Source organism: Myotis lucifugus, unplaced genomic scaffold, assembly GCF_000147115.1.
Source record: "Myotis lucifugus unplaced genomic scaffold, Myoluc2.0 scaffold_104, whole genome shotgun sequence".
In the NCBI taxonomy this organism is placed as follows: domain Eukaryota; kingdom Metazoa; phylum Chordata; class Mammalia; order Chiroptera; family Vespertilionidae; genus Myotis; species Myotis lucifugus.
In genome coordinates, this window is record NW_005871152.1 from 2,292,043 (window position 1) to 2,304,898 (window position 12,856).

A 12,856-nucleotide genomic window follows, 5' to 3' on the forward strand; every position below is an offset into this window, starting at 1 on the left:
GGTCGCTGCTGGGGCGCGCGACGGGTGGAGGGAGCCCTGGGCTGCAGGGATGGTCCTTGCAGATCCACAGCAGTTTCTCCCTAAATGAGAAGGTCGCGGTTCTAGGTGTGTGGCCCTGGGTAAACCACCTGCCTTCTCTGTGCCTCAGTTCCCCTGATGTGAAAGCGAAGGATTTGAGACCTACAAAATGAATGTATTCACCTGGCGTTCCCCACCCCTGCTCCTCGCCCCTCCTCTCCACTCACAATCCAGGGTTCCTCTTAAATCCTTTGATCTGAGAGTGACATCAGCCCAGGAGTCTTCCTCCTGTTTCTACCCCCTTGAATGCTATTTAATTGACTTTTATTCAGTAATTCAGAGGAGCTGAAGTCCTTTTCAATACTTTGTCCATTTATCCTCATGAAGACGCTGTTGCTGGAGAAAGCTTTTTTGTTTTGTTTTTTTAACTTTGGGCAAATACTAACACCCAAGGGTGAGCAGGTGCCTATAGAGTCTTTGAGGAATTGTGAGATTCCTAATTTTAGGGAATTCTTAGTCTTTTTATTTTAAATCTCTGACAAAACCCAGAAAGGGCCCAATAAAAAATTTACTCATAATTTTTTTTTATTTTTTATGAGTAAAAAATAACGGCAACCTTAGAGGATCCACAAGAAAGGGAAGTTTGAGAGCATTTAGCTGGAATAAAATAGGAATTCTATTTTACTCACCTCATGGACCTGGCACCAAGCTGTTCTGTAGTGAATGCCACTTGGATTGAGTATCCCAATTATGTACTCACCACTAAACCAGTGTCACAAATGCATGGGGAGACACACACACAAACGCAAGTTTCTACATTTTGTAGAACCAAGAGCACTACATTCAGAAAAACTCATACTAAACGTTTTACCAGAAGCAATTCTTGTTTTCTAGGTTAATAACGGTTACTATCATTTTGGGAATCTAGATCATTTTTCTCCCTTACAGGTTAAACATTGAGAAATATACACCAGAGGCAGTTTCTCGACATGGAGAACCAAGCCCATAATACAGCGGGGTAAGTGCTGAGAAATTTCTATTTAATAAATTGGTACTTGACTATGCCAAAAATGTCCTGGCGATACATGACTTTTGGAATTTAGTATTAATAGAAGGATATGCCAGTTATTTTTGGTGAGGAGGATGTGGGAGAAATCCGAGTGATTTTAAGGATCTATAGTTTAAGTCTCCAATTTAGACCTGGATCTGCAGTGGAAAAGTTTTCCAACTTTGGGTGAGTTTTTTAGTGCTTTGGCTGTGCACACGGGCCCCGTGTGCTCTTGGGTTTCCACAGTGCAGCAGTTCCTGGCCAGCTTGCCCCTTTCTTGCTGTACCAAGAGTCCAACCCTCCACGTTTGTCCTTAAGACTGAACTCAGCACTTAAGCATAGCCTCGAAACAGATTTAGCTCCTCAAAACAGCAACAAGACTGGATATTTTACCAAAAGTACCCTAGAGATCAGGAATAGAATTGGTATAACATTCACCATCATAAAAAAATTAAATTCCTTTTCCCTTCCCTGCCACCAGCACCACCAAGGTTTCTCTGTCTATTGTTTCATTAGCTAACTGGCCACTGGCTGATCCCAGAGCTGAGTGGGGAGGAGGTATGGTGGGGAGGGAGGTGCTAGTGTGCGTATCTTGACTGTGACTGATTTTGCACTAGTCAAACCACTTCAGGTATCTCACTTTCAGGTTTTCTGCTCAGACCATGACTTTGACATCAGGCTAAAGGAAAGCTGCACAAGTCTGGATAATTCTAGCTATCACTTTTTTTAAAATGTTTTTTTAAATTTTTATTGATTTCAGAGAGGAAGGGAGAGAGAGAGAGAGAGAAACATCAATGATGAGAGAGAATCATTGAGTGGCTGCCTCCTGCACACCCCACACTGGGGATGGAGCCCAGGCATGTGCCCTTGGCCGGAATGGAACCGTGGACCCTTCAGTCCGCAGGCTGACACTCTATCCACTGAACCAAACCGGTGAGGGCTCTAGCTATCACTTCTTAACGTCCTACTGAATACTCCTTCTGTCCCGCTAGGTATCATTGTCATTTCACAACTAAGAAATTGGGCATGTTAAAGTATAAGCTCTTATAACAAAGAGATGCCAAAATACAGTGGTTTAAGTAAGATTGAAGTGCATTTCTGTTTCATGTACAAGTCCAGATACAAGCAGACCAGGACTGGTAGAGCAGCCATTCTCACTGCATGATTTCTCTCTCTGGGCCCACCATCACAACGGTACTCCTGCTTGGAGAACTAAGATGCAGATTGATGGTCCTGAACCTAAGGCTGGGTAGCAAATATCACTTCACTGCAATTCCTCTTCATTCATTCTTAAGGAAATGTATGCCAGGCACAACATTAAGCACTATCATCCATACAAAGACCATTAAGAAACAGACCTTAAAGAACTTAGAGTTTAGTAGGGAACCACAGAGTTTGTTTGGGTACAACATAATTACAAACCAGAGGCAAATGAGAATTACTGGAAGTTTCCATGAGGAACTGCTCTACTCATCACAGCAGACATGACATTGTCCGCCATGGTCTCCAAAGCATGGAGAGCCAAGTCGGCGTTGCCTCTGTCTCACATGCTACTGAGAAATATGTAAAAATTTACATCATGAAGACAAATATCCTTCATCAGGGATTTGTTCTGTACTTACCATGTCAAGCCACGTCACCTCCATACATAGCAATGTTTGGTGGAGCAACCTTCGTTTAGCAAATATTTATCTAGAGCAGGGATGGCGAACCTATGACACGCGTGTCAGAGGTGACACGCGAACTCATTTTTCTGGTTGATTTTTCTTTGTTAAATGGCATTTAAATATATAAAATAAATATCAAAAATATAAGTCTTTGTTTTACTATGGTTGCAAATATCAAAAAATTTCTATATGTGACACGGCACCAGAGTTAAGTTAGGGTTTTTCAAAATGCTGACACGCCGAGCTCAAAAGGTTCGCCATCACTGATCTAGAGTCTACTATGAGCGAGTCATTGGTGGAGCACCAGGAAGATAGCAGTGAACAAAACAGAGACCACTGCTCCAAGGGGCTTACACGTCAGTGGGAGAGACAGTGGGAGATATAGACATGTTTCATGCAGTGACATAAAGAAAAGAAAAGGAGCTGAGGAGAGGAGGAGAGTGTGAATGGGGTGGTCAAACAAGGTGCCATCTGAGCAGAGATTATATCTGGGTAAAGAGAGTTCCAGGCAACAGGAACAGAAAGTGCAAAGGCCTAAGGTGGTAGCTTTTACACAGAACATTTACAATGTAGGTGAATCATTATTCTCTGACATCTGGGTTATCACAGGCTCTGATTTTAATTTATATCATGATTTCTCCCAATTATAGGTGTTTGTATTTGTGCCACAATAATACATCTAAACTCCTAATCAAAAACAATCATACTTAAGTGAGTTTGTCCTTTTCATTTGTTTTTAGAGTATATGCCAAGAACATAACTAATTACACAATGAATAAATGATCTATCTTATTGGCCTTTCTAAAAGAACCATGTCCAGACTTTTTGATAGTTTTTGAAAAATGTCTCAAAATTTAAAATTTTGCAAAGTTTAAGTTATAAATGGAGTCTTGACCTGGGAAAAACTGAGGTATTCCAGAAGGGTCCAGGAACACCTCAAAAGATTTGGTTTCTTTCTTTACAAAACAGAAATATTAAACTAATTAGACTAATTTTTGTGTGTTGAAATTACATGGCAAGCATTACCACATAAAAAATAACATTGAGTATTTTTATGTTGTACAAGTATATACGTGTTCCAGAAATACAGTGTCCCCCCAAAAAAATGTATACATACTTTACAGCTGATAGCTCAATTGATGATTCTTTTTTTCAGATTTAACCCATTGTAATTAATAATTATTCAAAGTGTGTATGCATTTTTGGGACACCATGTATATGTGAAATTGCTGGAAATATGAGATATCCTGACATAAGATGTATGTCATCAAACTTAGTGACACACTAAAATGACTGAACCTGAGTATCAGACTGTGGCACAGGTGGATGAAATCCATGCTGTTTTTACAAAAATGACCCCTCATTACCACACTTTTGCCAGCCCAGAGTTCTTATAACATGGCAGAAGTCTGATCCTAAATGAAAGAAATTAAGATGGGTAAACAATGATTGTAAATTAAATGAACAGTCAGGACTATGGGAAACCAAAGATGGCTGCTTGGTTAACCCAGCTCCCTGGCATTTTGTTGTTGTTGTTGGTGGTGGTGGTGGTGGTGGTGGTGGTGGTGGTTTTTGCATTACTTATCCACCATAGTACACTTAAGCTGGACTTCAGCTGCCACATAGTTTGGGTTATCAGTATGTTCTTGTTTTTGTGCATATATTTTCCAGATAAATTAAGCTTTCCGTTGCCACAAGACTGATGCCCTCTCAATGGGAAAGAAACTGTTAGGAAATGTGTTTCCCACTTGGGATATTCCTTCCGCAATCTCCAGTGATTAGGGCACCCACTTCACTGAACAAATCGGACTCACCTTGGAATCCTTGACACAGAGGTTCTTAGACAATAGGATCACTTTCGATTACTTGTTAGGAAGTGTGTGAGCAGCAGCCAGCTCATCATGGTTTGGGTCCTGGGGAACACAATAACAAAAGTTACTCTTTATTTTTTGTCTGAAACATCCAGAATGCCTTCTCTATGGCTCAGGGACCATTGTGGAAGAGGTAGGTGTGTGAGATTGTAAGAGCCGGATAAGAGGGGCACAATGGGCAGGCAAATCTGACTCCATCTTAAAGCTAATCCTCTCTCTTAATTGAACCTAGACCCAGTTGCCTTATTTTCCTCAAGATTAAGGAGTGGAGAACAAAAAAGGGGGCATTGTAACAGAGTGAAATGGTAGGCCTTTCTGACTCTGAATCTCTGTTCAGTAGCTTTTGCTTAGTCTTGCATATACTAGTAGATGTATTAATCATTAGAGGGATTCTGCTTTTGGCTTGAGTTTTACAAAAACAATACATACTATCTCAGGATATAAGGGAAGTATGTATTGTTTATCAAGGAATTGCAGGAAGCTCATGACCGAACTCACATCAACTAGGGTCAACAGACTAAGTACAATCTTCCTTGGATCCTTGCTGGCACCCAGATGTCTTTTGTAGTCAATCACCTCTTGCCATTCCTGTTTCCCCCTTCCCTTGACATAAAAGAAGCCTGTACTCTACTTTTTTGAGATGGATTTGAGGCAGCACTAAGTCTCCTATCTTCTTAGTTGGCACCTTCTCGTTCAATAAATATTCCCTTATGAGAGAGAGAGAGAGAGAGAGAGAGAGAGAGAAACCATATCTAGATATTGCTTTGTTTTGTTATTCATGAATTTATACTTATTAATTTGTCCTTTTATGTTCTATTTTATTTATCTTGCTCTGAATTTTGAGTTAAAAATTATACTTCAGTTATTTTCATGAGTCTGGATTTCATAATTTCTTTAAATAATAAAAACATTAAAGCTCAAGTTCCTCTTGTGCACAGCTTTACTATGGACCATAGGATCAGTGTCCCCCTGTCGTTTTCGAAATAGCCTATTACTTCCATTTTGATTTATTATTTGGCTTAATAGATATTTAGGAAATATAACTTCCAGTGGGGAGATAATTATTTTTTTGTTATTACTTTCTAATCTCCCTACCACCATGGTCATAGACTATGACCTAGATGATATTTCAGTTTCATTAAGATTATTCTTGTGATCTATTGGGTGATCAACCTCTATAAATGTTCTTTGGGCATTTGAAAACAAATGTATATTCTCTATTGGTTAAGTAAAAAGAATAAAGAAGATCATACATATATAATCAAACCTTTTAATTATTATTATTACATTTAAATTATGTTTTTCAAATCCATTATTACCTGACTTTTGTCTATTTGATCTGTCAAAATTTTTTTAAGGAACACTTTTATATAATTATAGTTTTATCCAATTATTCTTGTATTTCAAGCAGTTTTTGTTGTACATATTTTTGTGTTCTATTCAATGTATTGAGGTCCATGGATATTATATCTTCCTGGTATATTATATGATTTTGCTTTTAAAAATATCTCACAAGTATGAGTTAATGTTATTTTGTTTGTCTTCTACTTTGCCTGGTACTGATATTGACAACTCTTATTCATCCCCTTGTTTTCATTCTTTTTTATATCATATTGTGTCTCTTATAAATAGCCTATAATTAGATTAAAATATAAATAACTCAATTAGAGAATCGTCATAAAAAAGAGAATTTTATGATCATTAATGTTAACATTTGACCCTTTTTTACTTCACAACTTTTGCTAGCCTGATCTAGTTTTCCTTCCTTTTCCTTTACAAGTTTTACATCTTATAAGTTTTTAATTTATATTTTTTACAAACATTTTATTTTTGATTTCTCTTTTGGCATACTGAATTTTAACTATAACTTTAAATTACCTCAACCTTAACCTTTAGTAACGCCTTTGCTTCCCATTCCCTTATCCCACCTATAAGAATAATCTGGGGTTCTAGTTCCTGGTTGCTATTAATTTTTATAAACATTATTATACATAGGATAATGTTAATTGTTATTTTATTCCTTTCTTATTTTAAGAATCCCTTTTAACAGCTATAAGTTTAATTGCATTGTTATTACTATTATTTATATACAAACCTTCCCTGTTCTTAAATTTAAGAAATTTTTGAATTTACTTTTAATTTGACTGAAGTATATCCTTAGGTAATCTTTTCATAAAAATGAATGCGGGTGATATACTTTTTAACTTTTTACATGCCTTATTTTTACTTTTAAACACAAACTCTGTGACATGACTCCCATTGTCTTGAAGAATTGAGTGTTGCAGATGGAAAAGCAAAAGCAGTCTCACTCTCTCTTTCCTTCTTTCTTTTTAATGTCTAGAGGTTTATAGGGTTTCTGTTTATCCTAGAATTTTAAAATTTGTCAGAAAAACTTTCTAGGTATGCATCCTTTCTTAATAATCCTTCATGGCACGTGATAAACACTTTTACTCTAAAGATTCAAATTTCTTCAGCTCAGTGAAATTTTCTTCTATTTATTTGATATTAGTCTCCACTGTCTTGTTTCATTCTTATCTCCTAGAATATCTATATCTTTTTCTTTATCTCTTAATTTTCATCATTGTCTTTTTTCTCTATGTTACAGAGAAATTTCTTCAATTTTTGCATTTTTATTTCAGCAATGATTTCATTCCGGGGATTTTTTCTGCCACTACTGAGATCTTTAGTGTTGACAACCATGTTTATATTTCCAAGTATTTCTCTTTTTTTGTATGTTTATTTTGCATTCAAAATTGCTTTTTTAAAAATCAATGCAACATACCCTTGACTCATTAAAATATGAATAAGATTGTTTGAAATTATCTCTTGATCCTTTTAGCAATGTCGTTACAATCAGTTATTCGATGGGTATGGCTCCAGTGTATTTCTTCACACCCTTCAATTTGTGCCTCTCCCCAACCTCTAACAACTGCTCCACAGCCCCACTTTTCTCCCAGCCTCTGCTACTCTACCAGAGAATTCAAGTAGAGAAATCTGCCCACCAACTACAGTGCATCTGCAGCTGCCTGAGGGTTCAGGCGGAGCCACCAGCCAAGGTGTAATACAGTCTAATATATTTAAGATTACTAAAGCTTATATTTAATGCACTTATATCTGATGGTTATTCCTAAATGGCAATTCCACAAATGCATTAAGCAACGCTAAAGTCAATGAAACACATACACAAAGTCCCCAAATGTACAAATTCTGGAGTGTTATTATAGACAATAGTGCAGTGAAGGCCTGGGGATGGGGTAGGGGTGGAGGTGATCAATGGGGGGGGGGGGGGAGCGAGTGAGAGGAAGGGGACGTCTGTAATACTTTCAACAATAAAGATAAATTTAAAAATAAGTAATCAATTAAAATTTAAAATGTTTAAAGTCAATTTCCTTATATATGTGGATGCACATATGAATTGAAAAAGAACATTTATCCAGATCTTTCTTTTCTTAGTTATACATGTACAAAGTTTAAAAAGTCATTTTGTTTTTTATCAGTTACCAAAAAACAGCTATCTCCTGTTCCCTCCCCAGAGGCACTTTTTTTTGGGGGTATTTACCTCTATCTCTCTAAATAACATGCTTATATTGCTACTTCTTGATTTTTCAGTTTTAGACATCACCTACTGACATCCACAATGGTTATCTCTCATCACACACACACACACACACACACACACACACACACACACTTCAGATTCTTCCAATACATTATGATCTTGGTTGGGTTAATATTCTGTTTGTCTCATAACGACTTTATAAACGATCTTTACCTCTGAGCCATTTAGTACACTGTGATTATTTCTCATCTCCTGTACATTTTGTTTGTCCTGGTATTGATAACACTAGTATCTTAATTACAAATGTTTTGAACTTTTCTTCTTTCTGCATAATTTACTTCAAAAATGTCTTTCTGTTGGTATTTGACCTAGTTGTGTGAATGGTTTTCTTCAAATGGCTGTGGTCCCTGACTGCTTGTTCCTATTTAAGGGTGGTAGAGTTGAAAGCTGACAGGCAGCTCCATGTACATGGCAGGGCACTGCAACAGGGGTCTTTACTGTATGGTCATCAGTCTAGTTCAGGGGTCCTCAAACTACGGCCCGCGGGCCACATGCAAATACAAATATTGTATTTGTTCCCGTTTTGTTTTTTTACTTCAAAATAAGGTATGTGCAGTGTGCATAGGAATTTGTTCATAGTTTTGTTTTTTTTTAACTATAGTCCGGCCCTCCAACAGTCTGAGGGACAGTGAACTGGCCCCCTGTTTAAAAAGTATGAGGACCCCTGGAGTCTCTTTCAGTGACCAGTCTCAGGCTGATCAGAGCCAGAAAACACTCTTCTAAATTCTCCTGACTGGAGGATATAAGTCGGGCTGCCAGCATTTACCCCCTCCTTCCAGAAATCCCTACGTGGGCTGCTTCTGAGCTTCCTCTCCTCCCAGCTCCCTTCATTTTTGTCCTTGTAGGTGTGACTGCATAGGTTGAAAAGACCCCCTCGCTTTATTTTAGTAGGATTTTGGAAGAGAATAAAATGCGTATTCATCTATCTTCAACCAAAAGTCTCATTTCTCTCTACTGAATCATTTACTTTTTATTCTGTGACTTACATCTTAGCCATTGATCTCATTCATTGAATCTTGTCAAATCCTTCCTAAAAATCTAGGTACTGTTACATGATCTGCCAAATTTTTTATCTTGGTTTCTTTTCAAAGAAACCAAGCAGATGAATATTAAAGCATAACTTCTCACATCTGAATTCAGAAAAAATACTTTAAAGCACTACTCTTCTATGTGTCTTTCTTAACCTTGAAAGTGTCCTTTCCAACTCTAAAGTATATTAATTGATAACAGGTTATATGGTTTTTTATAAGTTAAATACAGTTTTAATTATAGTGTATAAAATAATTCGAATGTAAGTCAATATATTGGTAGTTTAATAAATTGTAGAAATGTATTCTTTTTGCACACTCAAAATTCTTTTTAATTTGATTGATTCTCTTGCCTTCTGAATGCCCCAGACTATACCCCATTTTTCTTCTCCCATCGTATTATATCCCCACCCACCCACCCACATGTACTCCTCTCCAGAGTAATTAAATTTGACAAGTTCTAATTTCTTGTGCCTCTGAAGAAGAAAGGTGAAGTAGACCTGGGGTAAAATACAACTTTGAAGGTAGATCCTGAAATGTTAGCACAGTGCCGAGTGATTATAGAAAATCAATGAGTGATTTTGAAAAGGAGGAAGGAAACTAGGAAGGAAGGGAGTGGGGAGATTGGGAAGTGGGGAAGGAGGGGGGAAGGAAGAAAGGGAGGCAGGGAGGGGAATGGGGAGGGAAGGAAAGGCAGGGAAAGAGTCCTTTGAGAGACTAATTAAGCTGTCCACTGGACACCAGGCTGAGTGCCTTGAAGTGGTGAGTGTGAGGAATGTGTAGGACACTAACAGCAACTGCTGTGTCCCTCTTTTAAATAGCTTCACAGCAACTTCCATTATATTTCACAGGCCAGATTTTGTTCCATGGCCAGGCCTAGCCCCAGAGGAGACTGAGAAATGTAGTTGTGTTTTAACTGGACACAGTTCCACTCTGTATAACATCTGAGCTCCATTAGTATGGAAGGAAGGATGAATGTTGGGTGGGCAACTAGCCACATGGGAGATAATAATAAGGTACAGATTTGGAAGTTATCAGAACAAGCTGGCATCAGAAGGTTCATGAGAAATTTCCAATATCCAGGAAACAGTATATTTCTTAGTTTTCTAGCATTGGAAGAACAAATTTTATCAATGTTTGCCTAATTTTTTGCTGTAAGGATCCAGTGAAATAACTGGCTCTAGTTTTAAATGGAAAATGGTAAAATGACTATCCTCACATGCACTAACACTGCAGTCTCTCATCATATAGACCTTTTGGAAAGAGGGAATTTTAGTTGTCCTAGCAATTGGCTTATAGAATCCAACCTAATGCATGTGTAGATAAGTTTGTTATTAATTGTATCATATCTTTTTATGGAGTAATGTGAAATATTTCAGATATATGTTTACAAGGATAGTGAAGTTACTTATGCTTCTAGATAATTATAAAAATAACCCTGAAGAAAGAAGGTTAGTGCCTGCTAATATTTCACTGTCTTCTCACCTCATTCAATCTGTGAACCAAGATGTTACTTAGGATGTGATAGTTATTTTAGAAAAAGTTTACCTGTAATGTAGGTATTTTAACAGATCTTCCATTCTTTTCAGAACATGAAAAAGGAAATTTTAAATTTGTATGTGTCTAGAAGTATAATAAAACATTGATAGAGGCTTGGAAGCTATCACATTGCATTTTATTTCTATAAAAGTCTTCCTTTGAAGATTATGATGAAGGCTTTAGAATGAGGCCTTTATAAGTACATTGAAGCTTGGTTTGTGAGGTAGTGGGATTTATATCTCCTCCACACCCCAACATTAAGGTTATTGCAAATGAGAGAAGAATGGGCTGAATATGAGCCACCACCTCAAATAGGCAGTAAAAATAGGAGTTGTAATGTTGCTAAGAGAGCAAACACTAACAAGAAGTAAATACCATTTTTTGGACAACAAGAAAAATGTTTGAGGAAAAGCCACTTTTAGCTATAATTCTGTAATTAATTTTGAACAAGGGTAACCATGAAACTATGACCTAAAAGTAAAAAAGTAATAACTTTCACTGTACTGTTTCAGGAGGCACCTGACTAAAGGGCGGGCTGACATAACAGACGTGTCTGCGGAAGTGGTTCTGGGCTCCTCCTGGAGTCTCACCCACTGGGCTCTGTTCACGTTTCTCATGTGATACAGCATTTGATGTGCAGCACAGGGTGTGTGAGCCACCGCAGAAAAGTTAAACTCTACTTACTAGTATAGCTAAATGGAGAATAATATAACTCAGACAAATGTACATGCAAACATTTGAGAATGAATTTCATTAAACTGTTTTGAAAAAGTTAAGCCCTAATATGATTGCTCATCAGCCTTTTGGAAACTCTTTTCTTAGCCTCTTCTGTGTCCCATGAAATGGTCTCTTCTTGTTCTTTTCTCTATGCTTCCCCTCCTTGTTCCCTCCCCTTCCTGTATGCTCACTTCCACACTTGTCCTTTAATCCTCCTCTTCTCTTCCTGAGCTGAAGATCCATTTCTACTCAGACATCTCTCATGTCCCCAACTGAACTCACTTTTTTATTTTTTACAGACCTTTTATCCACTTCTACTTTCCAGATTGGTGACGGGTAGGCTGACCTACATCCCAGTTTTCCCAGAACAATCACTGTTTACACCTGTTTTGCTGGCATAATTATTACAAGTGCCCTTTTCAATTTCAAAATTGTCATGGTTTCAATAGCAGGTTATATGGTCACCAGAGCTACCTGTTTGACGAAGGTTTGCCTTATAGGAACCTGCATGTAAGCCCATTATGTTACAGGCCTCTGGCGTGACACATAGGCCCATGTGTCTTACCCTGGCCTTTTCACTAGGCATGACTCTCTCCACATTCCATTCCCCTGCCCCTTCCCACATACTCGCCACTACTACCTCCATTTAAAACATCAGCTTTCTATTTTGCCCTCTCTTTGTCTCCAAAGTTGATATCGTGATATTTTGACTCTAGGCTCACCAGACTGGTTATCACACTCCAAGTCTCAGTGTGCCCCCTCCCCTCTGGTTTAAGGCATTTAGACCTCTGGCCTGACCTGGATCCTTCTCTTGATTACTGCTCCCGAGGATAAACCCAATAAGTAGTGAGGGTCGTGGTGTGTGTGTCTTATTGTAGTGTGTTAGACACAAACCCCCAAAATAATAAGAGCCATGGTGTGTGTGTCTTAGCATAATGTATTAGACACAATCCACCCCAGTCTCCAGAGCTGAGAGATTCAAAGGGTTTCTTTTATTTTTTAGCTCCTCAGTCAACTTTTCTAAAGTTGGAATAATAAGGTATTTGATGGGATGTTGTCAGGATCCATGAGAGGAAGTGCAGGAAAATAATTAGCATAGTGTTAGCATTTGACTAAAGGAACAAATGAAAATAGAAATAATGTTAGTGCCCAGATCTGAGAAGGGGGCTAAACTAAGTCCTTTGTATTTTATTTTATAGATTTAGGAGCAAATATTGATGCTACTGAGACAGCTGCTGCTATTAATTATCTCTAAAAACTGAGGAGGAGCAGGTATACAAGAAGATGGGACAATTGAATGTTTAAAGGAGATATTAAATTTGACCCCGAAATGAGTTTGATGTAAAAAG

At 37.8% G+C, this 12,856-nt stretch overlaps 1 protein-coding gene across 1 annotated transcript in view; it reads left to right on the forward strand.

Annotated features, from left to right (window-relative positions):
• Positions 1 to 973: 973 nt before the first annotated feature.
• DEUP1 (deuterosome assembly protein 1) overlaps positions 974 to 12,856 on the forward strand; it is a 75,616-nt gene continuing 63,733 nt past the window's right edge. Inside the window, exon 1 of the mRNA XM_006092761.3 lies at positions 974 to 1,036. Within this exon, the coding sequence (XP_006092823.1) occupies positions 1,008 to 1,036 (29 nt within the window). The 5' untranslated portion in view covers positions 974 to 1,007. The remainder of the gene's footprint in view (positions 1,037 to 12,856) is intronic.